This window comes from Fusarium verticillioides, chromosome 1 (genome assembly GCF_000149555.1).
Source record: "Fusarium verticillioides 7600 chromosome 1, whole genome shotgun sequence".
NCBI lineage: Eukaryota > Fungi > Ascomycota > Sordariomycetes > Hypocreales > Nectriaceae > Fusarium > Fusarium verticillioides.
The window spans coordinates 939,702-957,737 of NC_031675.1; the positions used below are offsets into that span (position 1 = coordinate 939,702).

At 48.5% G+C, this 18,036-nt stretch overlaps 7 protein-coding genes across 9 annotated transcripts; 4 read left to right on the plus strand and 3 right to left on the minus strand.

The window, feature by feature from the left end:
- Positions 1 to 1,332: 1,332 nt before the first annotated feature.
- Positions 1,333 to 2,557, plus strand: FVEG_16629 (hypothetical protein; the record flags this gene model as incomplete). The annotated part of the gene is made up of 3 exons (XM_018905871.1): positions 1,333 to 2,061; positions 2,108 to 2,316; positions 2,359 to 2,557. The coding sequence occupies 3 exons, from the start codon at positions 1,333 to 1,335 to the stop codon at positions 2,555 to 2,557; spliced, it is 1,137 nt and encodes a 378-aa protein (XP_018756629.1).
- Positions 2,558 to 2,789: 232 nt separating this feature from the next.
- Positions 2,790 to 4,445, minus strand: FVEG_09659 (hypothetical protein). Its single transcript, XM_018898706.1, has one exon. The coding sequence runs from the start codon at positions 3,786 to 3,788 to the stop codon at positions 3,039 to 3,041; it is 750 nt and encodes a 249-aa protein (XP_018756628.1). The 5' UTR covers positions 3,789 to 4,445; the 3' UTR covers positions 2,790 to 3,038.
- Positions 4,446 to 6,040: 1,595 nt separating this feature from the next.
- FVEG_09658 (hypothetical protein) lies at positions 6,041 to 7,118 on the plus strand (the record flags this gene model as incomplete). The annotated part of the gene is made up of 5 exons (XM_018898705.1): positions 6,041 to 6,255; positions 6,311 to 6,400; positions 6,454 to 6,680; positions 6,732 to 6,916; positions 6,966 to 7,118. The coding sequence occupies 5 exons, from the start codon at positions 6,041 to 6,043 to the stop codon at positions 7,116 to 7,118; spliced, it is 870 nt and encodes a 289-aa protein (XP_018756627.1).
- Positions 7,119 to 7,866: 748 nt separating this feature from the next.
- Positions 7,867 to 9,462, minus strand: FVEG_09657 (hypothetical protein; the record flags this gene model as incomplete). The annotated part of the gene is made up of 2 exons (XM_018898704.1): positions 7,867 to 8,728; positions 8,777 to 9,462. The coding sequence occupies 2 exons, from the start codon at positions 9,460 to 9,462 to the stop codon at positions 7,867 to 7,869; spliced, it is 1,548 nt and encodes a 515-aa protein (XP_018756626.1).
- A 2,227-nt stretch (positions 9,463 to 11,689) lies between these two features.
- On the minus strand, positions 11,690 to 16,921 carry FVEG_09655 (glutamate decarboxylase). Of its 3 annotated transcripts, none has more exons than XM_018898701.1 (5): positions 15,295 to 16,921; positions 15,205 to 15,232; positions 13,828 to 15,054; positions 12,321 to 13,777; positions 11,690 to 12,264 (listed from the first exon to the last, which is right to left on the minus strand). In XM_018898701.1, the coding sequence occupies exons 1-4, from the start codon at positions 15,726 to 15,728 to the stop codon at positions 13,724 to 13,726; spliced, it is 1,743 nt and encodes a 580-aa protein (XP_018756623.1). In that variant the 5' UTR covers positions 15,729 to 16,921; the 3' UTR covers positions 11,690 to 12,264; positions 12,321 to 13,723. The 3 variants fall into 3 exon arrangements, with proteins under 3 accessions (XP_018756623.1, XP_018756624.1, XP_018756622.1); XM_018898702.1 differs by having other exon boundaries at positions 11,690 to 13,533; positions 13,600 to 13,777; positions 15,295 to 16,904; XM_018898700.1 differs by having other exon boundaries at positions 11,690 to 13,777.
- On the plus strand, positions 11,782 to 13,638 carry FVEG_09656 (acetylornithine aminotransferase, mitochondrial). Its single transcript, XM_018898703.1, has 2 exons — positions 11,782 to 12,277; positions 12,333 to 13,638. Exons 1-2 carry the CDS (start codon positions 11,963 to 11,965, stop codon positions 13,356 to 13,358), a joined length of 1,341 nt encoding a protein of 446 aa, XP_018756625.1. The 5' UTR covers positions 11,782 to 11,962; the 3' UTR covers positions 13,359 to 13,638.
- Positions 16,922 to 17,658: 737 nt separating the features above from the next.
- On the plus strand, positions 17,659 to 17,853 carry FVEG_16628 (hypothetical protein; the record flags this gene model as incomplete). Its single annotated transcript, XM_018905870.1, has 1 exon — positions 17,659 to 17,853. One exon carries the CDS (start codon positions 17,659 to 17,661, stop codon positions 17,851 to 17,853), a length of 195 nt encoding a protein of 64 aa, XP_018756621.1.
- Between the last annotated feature and the right edge of the window lie 183 nt (positions 17,854 to 18,036).

Consider the following 18,036-nt stretch of genomic DNA (forward strand, 5'->3'; position numbering starts at 1 on the left):
TCAGCATTATGGTGTCTGGTACTGAAGGATACATTCTATGATCCTCGTTGGTTGTGTTGGTTGGAGCTGGTGTAAGTAAGAAGGCAACTACACCATGGTAAGAATGCATATGATACCAGGTACAAATGAAGAACTATTTAACTCAATTTAAGATGTAATCAGTGTTTATCTGGTCCAACACTTTGCAGTATTGGCGATCTTGTAATCCAATGTTGGTCTAGCTTTAGACACCAGCGAGCCCTTACACTCGAGACTACTTGAGGCTTCGCGACGTTTCTCCAACCAAACTGAATTCTAGACAGACTTCAGTCAATTAAACAATCTGATATATGCCGCATCACCAAATACGATACGGAAATGTGCAGCGGACAGTTGTTGCTGTCAACTTCCTAGATACATCCATACCTACATACCCTAGACTGACACATTCGCGCCTATCGACCTCCGCCGCATGCTTTGTATATGCTGCAAAACTAATCTATTGAATTATTGGAGTCATATTAATGTGAGCTTGCGCATTTTATCTTCATGTTTGCTAATCGCGAAGTTCTGGTCGTTGACTTTCACAGGTGGGAACGAAATGATGTACGGAAGCGTTGTTCCTTGAACTGACGACACAGCCAACTTACTGAGTGATATATAGCAGGTTGGCTATGAAGATTCAGAAGAACAACTTTCGAGGGAAGCAATGGTATTGGAGCGAGATAAAAGAACAATATGAACGCTGTCGCATCTCAACACCTCACGTTTGTGGATAGAGGATATCACTCAGTGCCTGGCTAAGGCGCACACTGCAGTGCTCGACATGATCGCCAAGATATATATTCATCCTGTAGCTCATGTAATGATGTTTCAAAGCGAGTGGACAATGCTGGGACGACAACGGCCATGCTGTGCCTCTCCGAAGCAGACCAAACCTCTTATAAGCCAACCAATCTACCAACTAATCTGGGCCAACAGCACGAAGAAGAGTAATACTCAGCACTAAAACAAGTGTATCTCGGCAAAAGCCCAAGAATGTTGGATACAATAAAGTCTTAAGCTCTTTGAACAGTAGGAGTGGTGGTTTTACGATAGTAAGCACGTCTGCTGACTGTGTTGGAGAATCCGAGCTCTGCTTATCCGACGTTCCTTGACGAGTAATATTCGAGCTAAGTGTCAGAATTACCCATAATCGTCAGCTGAAGTCCAAAAGATTGGTTGGAGCTGACGAGAGTTGTTAAAGGTCAGATCTCTTGTGTGTATGTAGGTAGATACTGTAAGGTTCTTCGCGGGAAAGTAGTTCTTGGAGCCTTCATCATGGGAACTGGCGATGCGGTAACCTGAGTTGAAATGATTTCTGTGAGAGCACTCGATCACTTGCGACTGCAGTTTTGCGGTGAGGCTGTGCCTATTAGTGATGATAATAACACGAAAGCACCTTCGACAAGCGGTGATGAGGAGGATATTCAGAAGGAGACAGTATCACGACTCATCCACAGAACATCAAAGGACGACAACAGCTTGATCGCAGTCAATACCGAGAATGAGCTCTTTCGACTCCCAGCAGAACTCCAACTCATGATCCTGCAGCATCTCACATTCGGCGAAGTCGAGAGTCTCCGACGAACATGTCGTCTCCTCCGCTACACAATCAACAAACCTTTCATCCGAGAAGTCTTCCCCAGCATAAAATTCGAACTCCTCTCAACATGCTTTCGCTGTCTTCGCTACGACGCGATGAGAGATCACCTCATCCATGCCGATGAGTCTGACGCGAGATACCCTCTGGCCAACGAATGTCTCGACTGTGTTTCTTCAAGAGGAGGTTTTGTCGTGGGCCGTATGTATACCCTCGGAACGTTTGCGACGGTCTGTGTATGTCGATACTGCGGATTTCCTGTTACATCGGATGCGGCGTGGAAAGAGTATGAGTTCCATCGTGTGTGCTATAGGCGATATCGGATGATACTGCTGTACTACTTTTTGGTTGGGTGTGCGCAGTGTGCGATCACCATAGCAGCAGCGTCGTTGTGTTGGAAGAATCATAAAAAGGAGAAGCTGGTCGTTGGACCTACAGTGGTAGGTGAGTGAATGTGAGGAGAGAGTGTTGTGCTGACGAGTATAGGTCAACTTTCTCATGGCATGCTGGGTGTTTTGCTTGAGTATGGTAAGAGGCTCAGAGATGAGGACTTATCACTGGTCTTTACTCCTAGAAATGGGAATCTTTGGGCTTTGGATTCCGCCCCTTACGGGTGTTGTCAGGACCATGGGGAATAGAACCGAGGGAGTTCGAGCAGCAGACATTGCAACAATCTTTTTCATTGCTTGCAACATGTAAGTCTACAAGCCTACAAAGGAATCACACTAACAAAGCAGGTTATTCCGTTTCATCAACGTTCTTGGAAACACTCTCCTTGTCTCCGAATACAAGCTCTGGCGCCGCTACATGCCAAATCAATCAAGGTCAGCTCGAATTCTCAACAAAGTCACTGCGTTCCTCATCTTCTGGACGTACCCACCAAGTATTGAGCAAAATTTCCCGGGGAAATGGTGGTTTTCCAGACAGAATGCTTAGGCTGGAGGTGTTTGACACGGCAGATGGTGGATGGTCTGGGGAAACGGGACTTGCAATCTGGGGTAGATCCGGAGACACGGAGGGCGTGGCGGTGACACTATTCGATTGGTCGCTCAAGTTGCAGTCTCTCCTTTTTTCTCTCTCTTTCTCCATTTTCACATGAGATCAGATCAGATCTAGTAACGTTTTGTTGATCTTCTTGGAACATGGGTCTTGGAGGATTATGGGGAGTGGCTTGGCGATGCAATGCAGGTCACTTCAGCTCAACAACTCAACCATGCGCTCACGGGAGATTGGATAATGTTGCTAGGCACAATATCACGGCGTTGCTAGGTCTCACTAAACGTGCTTGTTTCACGAGATGATTCTAGATTTGACATCCTTGACTTTCAGGAGATTATGTCGACGAGGCAACTCGGTAAAACTTGCTCATTTTTCTTTTAAGAAACTCCTGCTATTACGACTTGGTTTTCTGTCCTTCCTAGTTGGCATGCTTCTTGGTCGTCGTCTCGGTGTGATTGCTCGCAACTCGGGGATCACGGAATCCTTGGCTCTGATCACCGCGCTCAGCGACATTACCTCCTCCCTGTCCAAAGGCGCCCTGGAGGGACTGACTAGCTGACCGGTCATTGCTATTCTTGCTGTCGCTGCTGCTACCACCACCCTTGCTATTGCTGTCGTCGCCACCACCTGATTTGTCCACTCTAGGCTGATGTTGGTCGTGCTTCGTCGCGCTTCTCTTGGTTGGCGTGCCATCGTAATTGCTAGCCACTCTCGTATCCTTGGTCTCCTGTCCAGACCCGTCACCAGCTTTAGGTCCCCCAGTGCCAAACAAGCCCTGCAGCATTCCACTGCCGTGAGAAGTGCTCGACGTGCCGGGCTGGTCCTTGGCAGACATCTCAACTGAAGTTCGAACGTTGGAGCCGCCAGCGCCAACTCCGCCGCCTACTCCACCGCTGGGAAGCTTCTCGGGAGGTGCTGTGGTGCCCTCTTTGCGGTTCGAGTTGGCGTGGCTAAGCTCGTGGCCGCCCGTGACGGCATTTCCTCCAATGCCGGCGCCGCTGAGGCCTTCGGCCTTTTTGGCTTCCGCGCGACCCCTGCGATCTTGCTCAGGTGTGGTTTCGGGCTTGGATCTGCCTAGGTAGTAGACACCTGCACCGAGAGCTGCTACGCCTGAAATGATGGGAACTGCAGCGGAACCTTGTTGGCCAGCACCGAAAACTGCCTTCATTTTGATGGTGTTTTTAGGGAGTGAGTGATGTTTGAGTGTTTAGAATTGGTGTGTTGCAGAGCAATAGTCAGAGGTCAGATGAGATCAATTGGACAATGTTTGGTGAAGATAATGGATTTCTCTCCTCTGTTTGTTTTTTACTGTCTCTGTCTGTGACGTCGTTGATACAGTCATGACATATGGGCTACTCATGATGACAGCATAGACGTGTAAGTCAATACCATAAACAGCAAGACGTCAGGGACCAGAGCAAGCCATGATGGATCAATTGTCGATAATGATGAGCCCTTTTATCAGGAGACAAAGCTATTGAGTCTTGTAATCACGATGCGGTTATAAAATGGCGATTGAAATGTGTAAATCATAATGATCGAGTCGAGTTGATAGCATGGAACTTGTGGACCAAATGCCATCAATGACGGCGTGAGTTCACCAACCAATGAGATTGTCGAGTCTCGGTCTTTTGTTCTTCCGACGACCCCCGGAAATACTGCACTGCAAGTACCGTATTCTTAGCGAGAGCACTAAAAGGCGGAACCGCGATTTAGCGTGATACTAAACCACGGAGCCGCAGTCAAAACCATTGTTTCCCCTCATCTCAGGGCGTTGCAGGGGCAGAATCTGGGGCAATGGGGAAAAGGGAAAAGGGAGTTGTTCAGACTCTGGACGTTCTTGGCCTTGGACGTGACGATCGATGCACTTTTGTATTGGGAGTGGGATCAGGTGACAGTCAATGCTGAATTGCGCTTTGACTGATGAGATGCTCTTCGATTCATTGTGAGCAGAGATACAGTCCATCAGAATCTGAATTGGAGAAGAGGGTTGCATTTCTCGAGTCAGTCAACGACCGTTACAACGTGTAACCAACTATTATCCAGTCATACAGAGATTAAACACTCTCAACAGCCGGTCTTGTCTCCTCTGTCAGCCCAGCTAAACTGGAACGCATCATAATCGACCCATCAACAAAAGCTTCTTGTCCCAGACACTGACTGACTTATACGTACCCTGCCACGTTGCCCCTACACCACTGCCGTAACCTTATAGGCCTCCTCCGTAAATCTCATGTACATCCCATGGTATAGTGATATCCACTCATCTGGCAGCGGATCCGAAGTTCTGCTTCTTAGACCACCAACTCTAAGATGCACGGAGGTAGTACCAGTCCGGGGCCCCGGTGATCTCTGATACGTATCCATAATATACACATTCGTTGGGTAATTTCAATCCTTTCCCCAGACTACAGTTCTGTAAGTGATTTATTCTGTCTGTTGTGCTGTTTCTCCTATATCCTGTATAAGTCACCCAAATCTTCCCCTCACAGCACCTCAGCTGGCCGGGGAATAACGCAAAAGTCAATCTTGCCTCTCGATCTAGACTATCCTCAACTAGCAATTGATACGCGTAGAACATTCACTCTCCCCCAAAAAGAACCCAAAACCCCCCCGCACAGAATGCATCAACGGTGAGGCTGCTTCCCTCCCTGGTCCCTGTCTCCCTCAGCCGGGCGAAGGGATCGTGTGGAGATGGTGGCATCTGAGGTTAGTAGAGACTAGAGAGAAGCTGTGAACTCCAACTCAAGGTCTTAGCGCTGCCAATCTAAACTCCTCCCCCGCAACGAACAAACGCAAACGCGCAACGCCAAGCTGGGGTACGATGCTACACTCCTTTAGGCTGCGAGAGGTTAGACCGAGACCAAAACTCGTCGAATCGGAGAGTTAGACCTTCTCCTTCTCCAACCCTGCTGTGGCTTTGATGAATCGAAGACATGCCTTGACTCGGATGACACGGCGCCAATGCCAACCAGACCAATACTTGCTTGTGCTTCTAGACGGACAGGCGGGCTGATCTTTCCTGACGCTCAGATGCCGTTGTTGTTTCCTCTTCTCCTAGTGGTGGAGATCTGCGACTGAATGGACAGACCACACAGGACCTGGGGAAGCAGAAGCAAAAGCAACATGGGGCCGGATCAAAGGGTGGCGCCCCTGTTCCGTGCCAATCTGGGGGAGCCAGGCTTGGCTTTTGAGCTTATGTCTCCGTATTGGCTTGTAATTTATATATATTAGGGGAGCTATGGCCTGATATAAGTCCGTCCCTGTCCCTGCATCTGCATTGACTTTGTTGTCTCTCTCTCCTCTTCACTACCCCATAATCTGATTTCGATTCTATATACTCATTGCGACTCTTCTCCTTTTCACTAAGAAAGATCAGTCTCTTCCCAACAATCTCCCATCCTGGACGAAATCACCATCATGGCCGCTACCACCGAGCACAGCGAGCAATTCAACGAGAAGCACGATGGTCTCAATGGCTTCGACCCCGAGGCCCAGCGCCTGGAGAGTCTTAACAGGTTGCGAACTGCCCAGAGTGTTCAGATGAGCCCTGAGTTGTTTGAGAAGCTTTACCTTTCGCCTATGAACAAAGTCAAGGGAGACCTCCGACAGACATTTGGAAACCCTACACCTATGTACGCTCGATTGACTTCTCCTTCTGTAGATGTCTATTACTGACAGCTATTATAGTGCTCTTGTTGGCTTCCTCCTCGCTTTCACACCCCTGACTTGCGATCTCATGGGCTGGCGAGGCGCTGGTGGCAGTGGTGCTGCCTCAAAGTACGTCTTCATCCCCTAACACTCCCTATCAACACGTCTAACATCAGCATCAGCGCCGTCTACGTCTTCATGGGTGGTCTCCTCATGATCATCGGTGGTATTCTCGAATGGGTTCTCGGCAACAGTTTCCCTGCCTGTGTCTTCTGCTCCTTCGGCGGTTTCTGGTTCTCTTACGGTGGCACTCTCATCCCTGCCTTTGCTGCCTACGCCTCTTATGCTCCCGCCGATGCCACATCCTCTGCTGAGGGTCTTGCTACTCGAGGTTTCAACGCCAGTCTTGGTGAGTCTACATTACTATGCTGGATGATGATCTTTTGCTGACGATACACAGCTTTCTGGTTGCTCTTCATGGGTCTCTTGTCCTTCATCTTCCTCATCTGTGCTTTCCGAACCAACGTTGTCTTCGTCATGATCTTCTTCAGCTTGACCTTCTGTTTCTTGATGATCACTGCTGCTTTCTGGGCTCTGGCCGATGACTTCACTGGAAACGCTAAGCTCGCGCAAAAGCTCCTGGTGGTATGCCTCCTCCTATACTATACTTAGACCTCTTACTGACTTGTCACAGGCTGGTGGTGCCTTTGGGTTCGTTACATGCATGTCTGGCTGGTACATCCTCATCGCTGTCCTCTTCGCCATCGTCGACTTCCCCATCCAAATCCCCGTTGGCGACTTGTCCACCGTCATCAAGGGACACAGCGAGAAGGCTCGTCGTGCTTAAGCTGGATATTATGGGATTAATAAGGAAAATGGGGTTGTAAGGATGATGCGCACATCGGGGCATCTCCTTATTGGCATTGGTGATGGCGTTGAATCATCCAACAATTGGAAATGGGTGGCTTCTTGTCCGACGTTCGGACCTCGAGATTCGAACTTGATTTCGTTATTGGTTATAGCCAAAGGATCTAGTTACTTTATTAGCGGAAAAGATAGTGAATACCAGGGACGTTTCCCAAATGATTTGCACCACTTTAATCTTTCGCTTTGTGAAGCAACACTGGCTATGGAGTTTGGGAAGAATCCACGCACACTAGGAGAGAAATGAATTATTTCTGAGCTGAGTTCGTTGAGCCATTATCTCTTTCATCTTCTACTTAATGGTCGCCATGTGCTACAACGAGAACTAGAAGCGATTCAAGGAGAAGACATACAGTAATGCCATACTTGATGCTCTAATGGTCACTGAGCTTGAGAACGACATTATGGGAGTATTGCCGTGTCGTATGTCACATTTCCAACTGGCTCCCTTCGTCGTTATGAGCACCAGACAATGTCCTTCTCGGGCTACAAGGAATAAATGCTGGGTGCCAGACTGAGGTTACCGGTAAGTCACGACGAATAGCAAGATAATTTAAAGATCATCATATATTGAGAAATATCACTTCAACTCCGGTACTCCCACATTCGTGATTCATCTTTGGAAACTACTTCGCGGTTACAGCCCCTTTCAGTATAGGTCCAAACCTTCTTCAAGCGACGCCTTTCTTTCTGAGAAGCACCTTGACATCATCCCCGTACCTCTCAAACCCAACGTTAAATCCTCCACGCAGAGTCGGCACTCTAAACTCCTCACCAGGAGCAGCCTCAATGTCAAAAGTTCGAAGCATAGTAGCAACAACAGAAAAGACTATATCAGTGCCAAACACGCGACCAGGACACATATTACCAGCCACTCCAAAAGCTCTGACCTTGCGAACGGCACTTCCAGAGACTTCACCGACTTTGTTGATGAAGCGAGAGGCTTTGAAGGTCGCGGCATCGGGGCCCCAGTTGTCGACGTCCAGATTGGATGCACACATTGGGAGCATGAAGATCTCTCCCTGAGGAACGGCAATGGGATCCGAGTCGGGGAGGTTGAGCATGAAATCGTGGCGAGCGATGCGAGCGACTCCTGTCATGTGAAGACGGAGAGTCTCGTACCAAGATGCCATTAGCCAGGGGCACTCAGAACGAACATTGGTAAGGTCAAGACGCGGCTTGTCTTCCCCTTCAACGTGTTTGAGCTGTTGAACCTCATTGAGGATGACTTTCATCAACTCTGGATCAGTCAGCAAGTGGCGTGTGAGCCAGACTGCAAGAGTGCTAGTGGTTGCCAGGAGACCTAGAGCTGAGACCATCTCAATGTGATAGTAGTCTGGGTTGTTCTCCCAGTTGGGATCACTATGGGCCACGACGTTGATACTGTGCGCGGTAGTCTTAACACGAGCTTCGCGGTGCTCGAGATGGAATTCGCGAAGTCTGGCGAGGAGATACTTGCGAGAGTTCCAGGCTGAATTTGCTGTAAGCCAAGCGATGGGCCGTCCAAGAGTATCGAATGTCTCGCTGAGTTTCCTAAAGTTTGTCAGTATTTGCTGTCAGATTAAATTGGGTAGAACATACATGAACTCGTTGGAAAAGTCTTGATCCATACTCCAGGGGTTGGCAACTCCCCAGACTGCACTCGCTGTAGCAGAGACAGCCAACTCAAACACCCAACGTCCAACAAGAACTTCATTCGTCTCGGACATTTTCATCACACGCTCCCTAATGTTGTTGCTAGAGCGTTGATTCAGGGATACAATATTCTCGGCGTGTCCAAACTTTTGCTTGTGCAAAGGCTGAGGGTTGTAACCGAAGACAGCCTTGATAGTCTCCTCCTTGAGGCCAAAGAGGCGAGGGCCAACGTAGACAAGAACTTGGGCAAGGCCAGTGTCATTGACGTGACGAGAGAGAACTCGGTCCATGCTGGGATGACAGACAGTGATTCGTGCAAAGGGGATGTTGATAGTGAAGATTGGTGCAGTGGTGGATTTGATCAGACGGTTGATGTAGCGAGTACTGTCGATGGTCAGGCCAAAGAGATGGCCTAACCAGGGAACAACACCAGATAGGCGGGGGAGGTTGGAGATGGAAGGGGTGTCATTGATGGAGGACTTCTCCTTGAAGGAGCTTGGAGATGAGAGGAATTTTAGGATATGGCGAGTCGGTGCTGGAAGAACGTAGATAGAGACAGAGAAGAGTATAAGGGTGGGAATGAGGTTGATGGTGAGGGAAGAGAGGGCCTGAGATGGGAGGATAGAAGACATGTTGAGTTGAATCAACACTAATCAATGATACAAGAAGAGAGATAGAGAGATAGCTGTGTAAGAGATGATGCGATAGTTGCTCTGATGAAACTCTTCTTTCGTTTGGCCATCACTTCCACTTATACAACTTCAAGATAGAGCTTCTCCTCAACTCCAAACCCCTTCTTCATCGTGATCAACTTCAGTTCTCGACAGATCTCTCCACCATCAACCTCAGCTGTTAACAAGCCCAAAGGCCCGGACTAGCAAACTTGCCATATCACATTCCCAGCTGCATCACTTATCACATGAATAATACCCCCAAGACCACGATCTAGCGAATTTTCGAGCCACACGCATCCACAAAAGACTCCTGCACCCAATGAACTCGAAGAATCTTCATGTTTGTCGTTACACAGGACTCTGGATAGAGTTCGATGTTGTTGGAAATACATATATGCAGTTGGTTCCTATTTCTAAAGGAGTGGGTGTACACGGCGATGCCCTCACTTGTGAACAATCCAACAGACATTCTAGATCCGGCGATGCCTTGAAAGTTGTCAATAGTTCATCAGCATCGCCCAGCCTTGTACCGCCTTCTCCGACGCCCTTTTCTTACGTCGTCATGTCTCGCATATTATAGGAGGCAAAGGAGTTGGTGGCGTACACATTTGGGGTTGGACCAACTTGTGCTGATAACATGGCAATACGGTGAGAAAACGCTTATCTGTGCAATGCTAATAACCGTTACGCTTTATTTGACTTTCCAACGTCTAAGTTAAGTGTATTATTCTTCAGGAGACGGCAAGTCTAAAGTGTGTAGCTTTGTTAATAGACTTCTGTACCTGAGGCCAAAGGCACAAGCTGAAGTATACCACGCTTCAGACTACGAACCAACAGACAGGTTTGTGGAGTCTCCGAATCGTCCCGTTTGTGTGTAACCATTCTGGTTTAAGAAACTTTCGTTCAGGTTTCCCAATTCCAAGTCTTTGGGTCATAGGCTAATTGCACAACACCCTCTTTGTTCTCGCAGCCCATGCAGACATATTGCCATCAAAAGTCTAGATCTACAACGAACAAATCCCTTTTTCGGATCGGTGCGAGTCCGGCCGAGTGCGACTCCAGCCTGATCTTCGGGCGCCGAGGAGAACAACGCCAAGTATAGTCGGTGTGAGTGTTGGACGCCATGATTTGGCCAGAGGAGGGGGATATTGTTCTACACTCCGGGTATTGGATCTTGCGTCGATTAGGTAGGTGACTCTTGTATCACTCAACTCATCGGGATCGTCGACGGAGGACTAATCACACGCATTGGTAAGGCTGCGACCAACGGTGGCGTGAATCTTTACTCCTCCAGCGGTGCACGATCCAGAGATCTACGCTCACATGAAAGAGGACTTGTATATGGCTGCGCAACGGTTTTTGACTTGATTGGATATAGTGATAAGGTTGTATAACGGGCTTTGATTATAGGATATGGACTGGAATGCCGTTGTATGTTGGCGTCGGGTTTGGCTGGGCGGTGAAACGGGACACTGCTGAAGAATCAACCGGACGGAATGGCCATTACATCATTTCATCTCTAATATGATCCGTGTTAGAGAAAAGATGGTCCGGTGTATTGCTTGCGAGCTGTATGTAAGATTCTATGCAGTTGGATGTTCATGTTTCAGGCTTGGAATGTTAGGATCGGAGTCGCCTCAGGACAAAACACGACTCGCTCAATTGAAAAACTACATATGTCTGAGACATGCTTCTCAATTGCTTACTCGGGGAAATAATAGAGTAACGTACTTTATTGGTAGAGTCAAGAGTCCAAGATGACACGTCGAGTCTATTGTTCGTCTTAACTTATTGCCTCCAGTTTTACACGAAACACTGGCACAAGAATAAACATATCATAGGTACGATTGACGTGAATTCATTGGTATAGTTTGGTCACATAGTGAGCCTTCTTGTCTATTACACTTCAGTGTAAGAGGAGACAAGCGACTTTCAAGATGATGATGTTGGATCAGTTTTGAGCTACCAGTAACTGACATCGATACTCTTTACCACAGAGCTACCCGGGCATCGTACGTTTTCTACAAGACTCACCAGGTCATAAACTGTGACTGATGTCATGAATTTTGTCTGAAGGATAGATGCATATTCATCCTCTTGATGAGTATTCACGCGGTGACTCAGTTTCGAGAGCATTGGTCTCTGAATAACAAGATGACACCACAAAGGCGCGCTTTCGAGGTTTTCTCAATATAAATTCATCGTAAATTAACAAGGATTAAATGATTCCATTGATTGAGTCAAAACGTCTCCATATTGGATCCTTTTTTGGCAGGCAAGTGACTCGAATAAAGTTTTTAGTGTCAAAGTCCAACTGCGATAGCGGAGGCGATTGATAAGATAAGAATCACAAATATTCTCTCTCTCTTTCCCCTCCAAACCCAATTACACTCACTTCACCTTTGCATTTCCTCTCTTTTCCCCCCATCTTCTTCTTATTTAATAATACACAATCGCAATGGCTATGCGACTTCCCCTCCGAGCTCGATTGGCGTCCTGCGCTGCCGTCGCCCGTCCTTGGATCGTCCGCCGAGGTTTCGCTTCGCTACCGAACGCCGACGTCGCGTCTGATTCCAAGAGCGCTGCCATTGTGAACGAGCATGCGCCTTATATGGTTGCCACATATGCTCGTCCTCCGCCTGTGTTTGTCAAGGGGAAGGGCTCGTGGCTGTGGGATGCTGAGGACCGAAAGTTCTTGGACTTTACAGCCGGTATCGCTGTCAATGGCCTCGGTCATTGCGATCCTGAGTTTACTCGAATCTTGAACGAGCAGGTAAGAAAACTATAGTTTAGATGGTGGAACTTGAGTTGCTAACGGTCAATGGTAGGCCCAAACTCTCGTTCACGCCTCCAATCTCTATTACAACCCGTGGACGGGCGCCCTCTCCAAGCTCCTCGTCGAAAAAACCCTCGAATCAGGTGCCATGCACAACGCCGCCTCAGTCTTCGTCTGCAACTCCGGTTCCGAAGCCAACGAGGCCGCTATCAAGTTCGCCCGCAAAGCCGGAAAGGTCGTCGATCCCTCAGGCGAGAAGGTCGAGATCGTCTCGTTCAACAATGGTTTCCACGGCCGAACTATGGGCAGCTTGTCCGCGACACCGAACCCCAAGTACCAAAAGCCCTTTTCGCCCATGGTCCCTGGCTTTAAGACGGGAAACTACAACGATGTTTCTGGGATCAATGATTTGGTCACTGAGAAGACATGCGGTGTTATTGTTGAGCCTATTCAGGGTGAGGGTGGTGTTACTCCTGCGACTGAGGAGTTCCTTGTTGCGCTTGCGAAGCGATGCCGTGAGGTTGGTGCTGTTCTTATCTACGACGAGATTCAGTCTGGTCTCGGCCGAACAGGAACTCTCTGGGCTCACGGTAACTTGCCCAAGGAGGCTCATCCCGATGTCCTCACAACAGCCAAGGCTCTCGGAAATGGTTTCCCAATTGGTGCTGTGCTTGTTACGCAGGATGTGTCTGATAAGATGAAGGTCGGTGACCACGGTACCACCTTTGGCGGAAATCCTCTTGCCTGCCGTCTGGCGCACTACATTGTCGGCCGTCTCTCCGACAAGCAACTCCAAGCCGACGTTCGCGCCAAGTCCGAGATCTTCAAGAAGCGCTTCACCAAGCTCCAGAGCCAATATCCCGATCTTGTCACAGAGGTCCGTGGGCGAGGTCTGATCTTGGGTCTGCAGTTGTCTGAGGATCCTACAGCCATTATCAAGGCTGCCCGTGAGCGAGGCTTGCTCATCATTAGTGCTGGCGTCAACACATTGCGATTTGTGCCGAGCCTGACTGTTACGGATGAGGAGATCAACCAGGGGTTGGATATTGTGGAGGCCGCTATTGCTGCTACTCGATAGAGATAGAGTTGGTGTTTTATGATTACTGGTTAAAAGTGTTTGATGTTAAGATGAGAGCGAGACTAGACAAAAGGCTAGATACCATATACTGATTTACGTTTTGCGATTGCCATTAATATGATGAGACGAATGTCAATTATGGATATGAATAAAGGGGCCAATTGAGTCATCGGACCTAACACTGAGTTAGATGAGATGTAACCATGTTACGAGTGGAAATCACAAAGCTATGTGGACAAACATTTCAGAATGAAGATTAAATTCAAGTCAATTGATGGCCTGTGTCCGTATACAAAACGCACATCGTGACACGCTCAACGCCAAACATCCCCGGTATCCTATATCGTATATCCGTCTATGTAAATCTAGCAAATAGCATGTGTCTTGCCAGTCTTGCCCTGGAGAGAATGCGACTCGCCCTGAGGTATGTTAGTAAGTGAGCAATTGTTACAGAATGCAAATGACTGACCTTGTAAACAGGGTGGGCATGCTTTCCACGACCCATGGCAGAAATATGATTCCTGATGTACTCTTCACGCTTCTTGATAGACTCCTGATCCGTCTCCTTGAGAAGACCGTGGCACAGCTTGACATCACAGATAAGCTGGTCACATCGACTCTTTGTAAAGTCCTCTCGGACAACAACACGCAACATCTTGACACCAGAGTTGGGAGCCATGGTGTAAGCGGGGACGACCCAACCTCGAGATCGGAGGTGGTGGGCGAGAGCAAACTCATCGTAGTAGCGATCAGGATCACCGCCCTCTTCAACAGTCTTGAATCGGAAGGCAACGAGGGGGAGACCAGCTCCAGATCGTTCTGACATGATGACGAAACCCAGGTTCTCCAGGGTTTCTGTCAGGTAGTCGGCAGTACGGGTAAGGTTACTCATGATAGCACGGTAACCATGCTTTCCGAGACGGATGAGCTGGTAGTATTGGCCAATGACCTGTGATGCACCCTTGGAGAAGTTGAGGGTGAAAGAGGATTGGTCAGCTCCGAGGTAGTTGATGTTGAAGACGAGCTCTTGAGGAAGATACTCGGGAGATCGCCAGATGACCCAACCAACACCAGGGTACACAAGACCGTACTTATGACCTGAAACGTTGATGGAAACAACCTTTTCACATCGGAAATCCCATTCTAGGTCGGGGACCACGAATGGAGCGACAAAACCGCCACTGGCAGCATCGACGTGAATAGGAACATCAAGGTTTCGCTCAACGAGGAGATCGTTGATGGCCTTGATATCCTCGTACTCGCCAGTGTAAGTAGTTCCGAGAATAGCACACATGCCAATGGTATTCTCGTCACACAGATCAACAGCCTCATCAGGATCCATGACGAATCGATCAGGAGTGCAGTAGACGAGCTTCTCGTCAATCTCGAAATAACGAGTGGCCTTTTCCCAACAGACCTGCACAGCAGATGACATGACGATGTTGGGGTGCTCGGTGCTCTTTCCCTCAGCTTGCCTGCGGTTCTTCCAGCGCTTCTTCATGGCCAGGACAGCGAGCATAATAGCTTCTGATGAACCAACAGTGGATGTACCGACTGATTCGCCGGGAGGCGCGTGGAAAAGATCGCCGATCATGTTGACACAGCGGTTCTGAATGTCGGCGGATTGAGGGTACTCTTCGTAATCGATGAAGTTCTTGGAGAAGGACTCAGCCATGAGCTTTTCGGCTTCATCTTCCTGTTGTGGGTGTTAGTGAAGCTATTCAGAGATACGACGGTGGGGTAATTTAGTGTCAGTGCTGGTGTTGTCCCCAGAGCCAAGAAATGGTTTCGTCTCCGCTGCCCGTGGGCGGGCTTGGCAAACGACGGATCTGGATTGATTACGTACCATGTAAGTAGTAACAAAAGACGCCAAGCTAGTGAAGTAGCTGTTAGCAGCTGTTTTCGGATCATCAAAGTGGAGGCAATGGAAACTTACTTGAGCATGGGGTTGTTGTCGAGACTCAGATCATCCTTGATCATGCGATACGCAATGTCGCGGGGCATCTCATTCTCTGGCATATGATGCCTGGGGAGATCCATGCCCGCAAAGCGAGAGCCGTAGACGCTGGTGGTGAACTCATCCTGATAGCTCGCAAGCTGCATCTGGGGCTTTCTCGAGGTGCGAGAGCTCGTGGAGCGGACAGACGCAGCGTCAGAGTCGTCTCTCGCACGGACAACAGAGAGATGGGACATGTTGTCGATGAACGAAGGAGTAACAGTTCCGTTGGCAGAAGAAGGAAGATGTTGGCCGCTGGAGGAGGGGAAGTAACCGTTTGTACTTGTTGATTTCACGGGTCTTCCTTGGTCGTCTGTCTCGATGATGGGAACAGGTGAGGCAGCCTCACTTGAAGAATGTTGTACGAGACTCATGATGAAAGAGTTGGGGGAAGAGGGGTAGCTCTTGATATAGGCAGTAGATATCACACACAAAGTCTAATGTAGTGCAATGTAGTAGGCCAAAAAGGGAAAAACGGGAGCTGCCGATTTTTCCTTTCCTTGCTTGTTTGCTTTCGTATAGTGCAGTGAAGTGTTTGGTATGCGTGGCGCGTCTTTGGATGTGCTCGTTTTAGTTGGTTAGAGCTACAGTGACGATGACGGCAAGCCGCAGCCGTGAAGGTTCAGTGGAGGGGTAGAACGGGAAGCTCGGCAATAATTTCTGGTGTTTGAGAGCTGAAGCTGTCCCTTAGCGTGGAGGGGAAAAGGACGTGTAATGCAAGAGTTGTTATGATAGAGATGAGGGGGGCTGGATATCCAGAGGATGGATGGATATATATGAGATGGATGGTTATGTTATGTATGAGTGATGCAATAGAAAGTAGTATACGAATGGAATCGAGAGAAAACAAAAGAACTCTCGTCGAGGCAGAGCCACCGACTTTTTAAACAATTCTCATGAGGACGTGAATAAAATAAATGCCTCCAAATTTACAAGCATGGAAATCCGGCACCTCAAACGGGAGCCCGCGCACCATAAACCAAGGTCAAAGGGCCCAACGTGCCCGGTACCTGAGGCTTCTGTAACCTTTACAAGCACTGCCCTGTTGATGATCCCGATCCCAGCATCGCCCGTATTAATCCTCCCTCTGTACCAGCGCGGCCAGAAACACGCCAGAAAGATACCTGACAACTACATGATCTGTACCCATATCAACGACCCCGTTTTCATCCGCTTTTTTCTTTTCTTTCTCCTTTGTATTATTGGGGCATTGATGATGACGATTGATTGCTCTCGCTCGCTCGGTCGCTCACCTTTGCGCTTGATCCCCTCCCCTGTCTTCTTTTTTCGGTGATACTCGTCGTTCTTTGACTTACACCGACACCTACCGTTCTGCCTCTAGCATTGGCTGGCTGTATATATCCCTCATAGACTTAATTAAAATTACCGGTTTATTCTTCAAGTTCTTTTGTTTACGGGCGGCCTCACGTAGACCGAAATAAGTAATCCAGCCAGCGATGATTTTTCTGTCTCAGTCGTAGTCAAGGTCAGCTCACCTTACAGCGGCAGCCCCCCCTACCCCCTTGTTACTACATTGGGTAACTCGGTCAGTGTCGATTCGGTGACGTGAAGCCGAGAGAAATAACACGCGGTTTTCGGGTTCTGGTCTCCGGGCCAGGGTTGAAGCATCTGATGATGTTCCCTTTTTTGCGAAACGTAGACGGTCAGTCTCCGTGGGAAAGGGGTTGCGCTGTTTTTTTTTTTTTATCTTCTATGAAGCAGATCGGACAGATATCCTAGTTCTTTGGGGTGCAGGTTCTGGGGGGGAACTTGATCCTATTTGTTGGGCCTGTTCTGGGACGATGTAGGTGAGTTAACGTAGCATGGTATTTCCCTAGGCAAAGTCGGTGTGCCCTGTTTTACGATGTGCTCTAACTATGTATTACTGTTCTCATCTCGATATGGATGTTGGATAGTGTTGCGGGCGTTGAACCCCCAAACTCGCTGCATTGTCTCTTGATCTTGATTATGGGCATACATATCTTGCTCCTCATGTTGTTCACCCCCATATTTTGGCCACAGGAATTCGATCCTCGTCATTCAGTGAAGATTATCGAATTTCATATAGGGCAAGGCTCTAGAATGACTTGCAGCATTACCATGTAAGCCCCTGCTCGGGCATCAATATTGTTCTCAGCGATAGAAAGGCACAATTTAACCGGGTAAATTCAACAACTCAGGTTATGAGCAATATCCTTCCTATCCTTCTACCTTCCCTTTTCCATCATCGCCGTGTACCCTTATGGCCAAAGCCTCTCTGTTTACTTATTCCCTTGATATTTACAGGGCTGAATAGACTGGGAAATGTCGCGACGGCAGCCCGGCCAACAAGCGCGGTCCAATCACGGAGGTTACCGGCCGGTGAGACGGGCCTCCAGACCCACATCCACGGCCGAGTTCCGTATGAAGTGCTTCACTCTCTCTTTTACCCAAAGGCTGAGACTTGAGGTTGAGACGGGCACTTATAGGTACTTGATTAGCGAGTACTCTAGGCTATAATGCCGAGAGATCAGCCAAGGAGGCTAGACTCGCTCACCATGTCTCGTCTTTGCTACGGCATAATCCACCATGTATCGTTTGATATGAGGCCATCTAGACCCGTAGAAAACTACACGTCTACTGGTAAGCATTACGAGTTTCTAAACGATCGACAAAACTCTCCTCAAAAACACACGTATCATT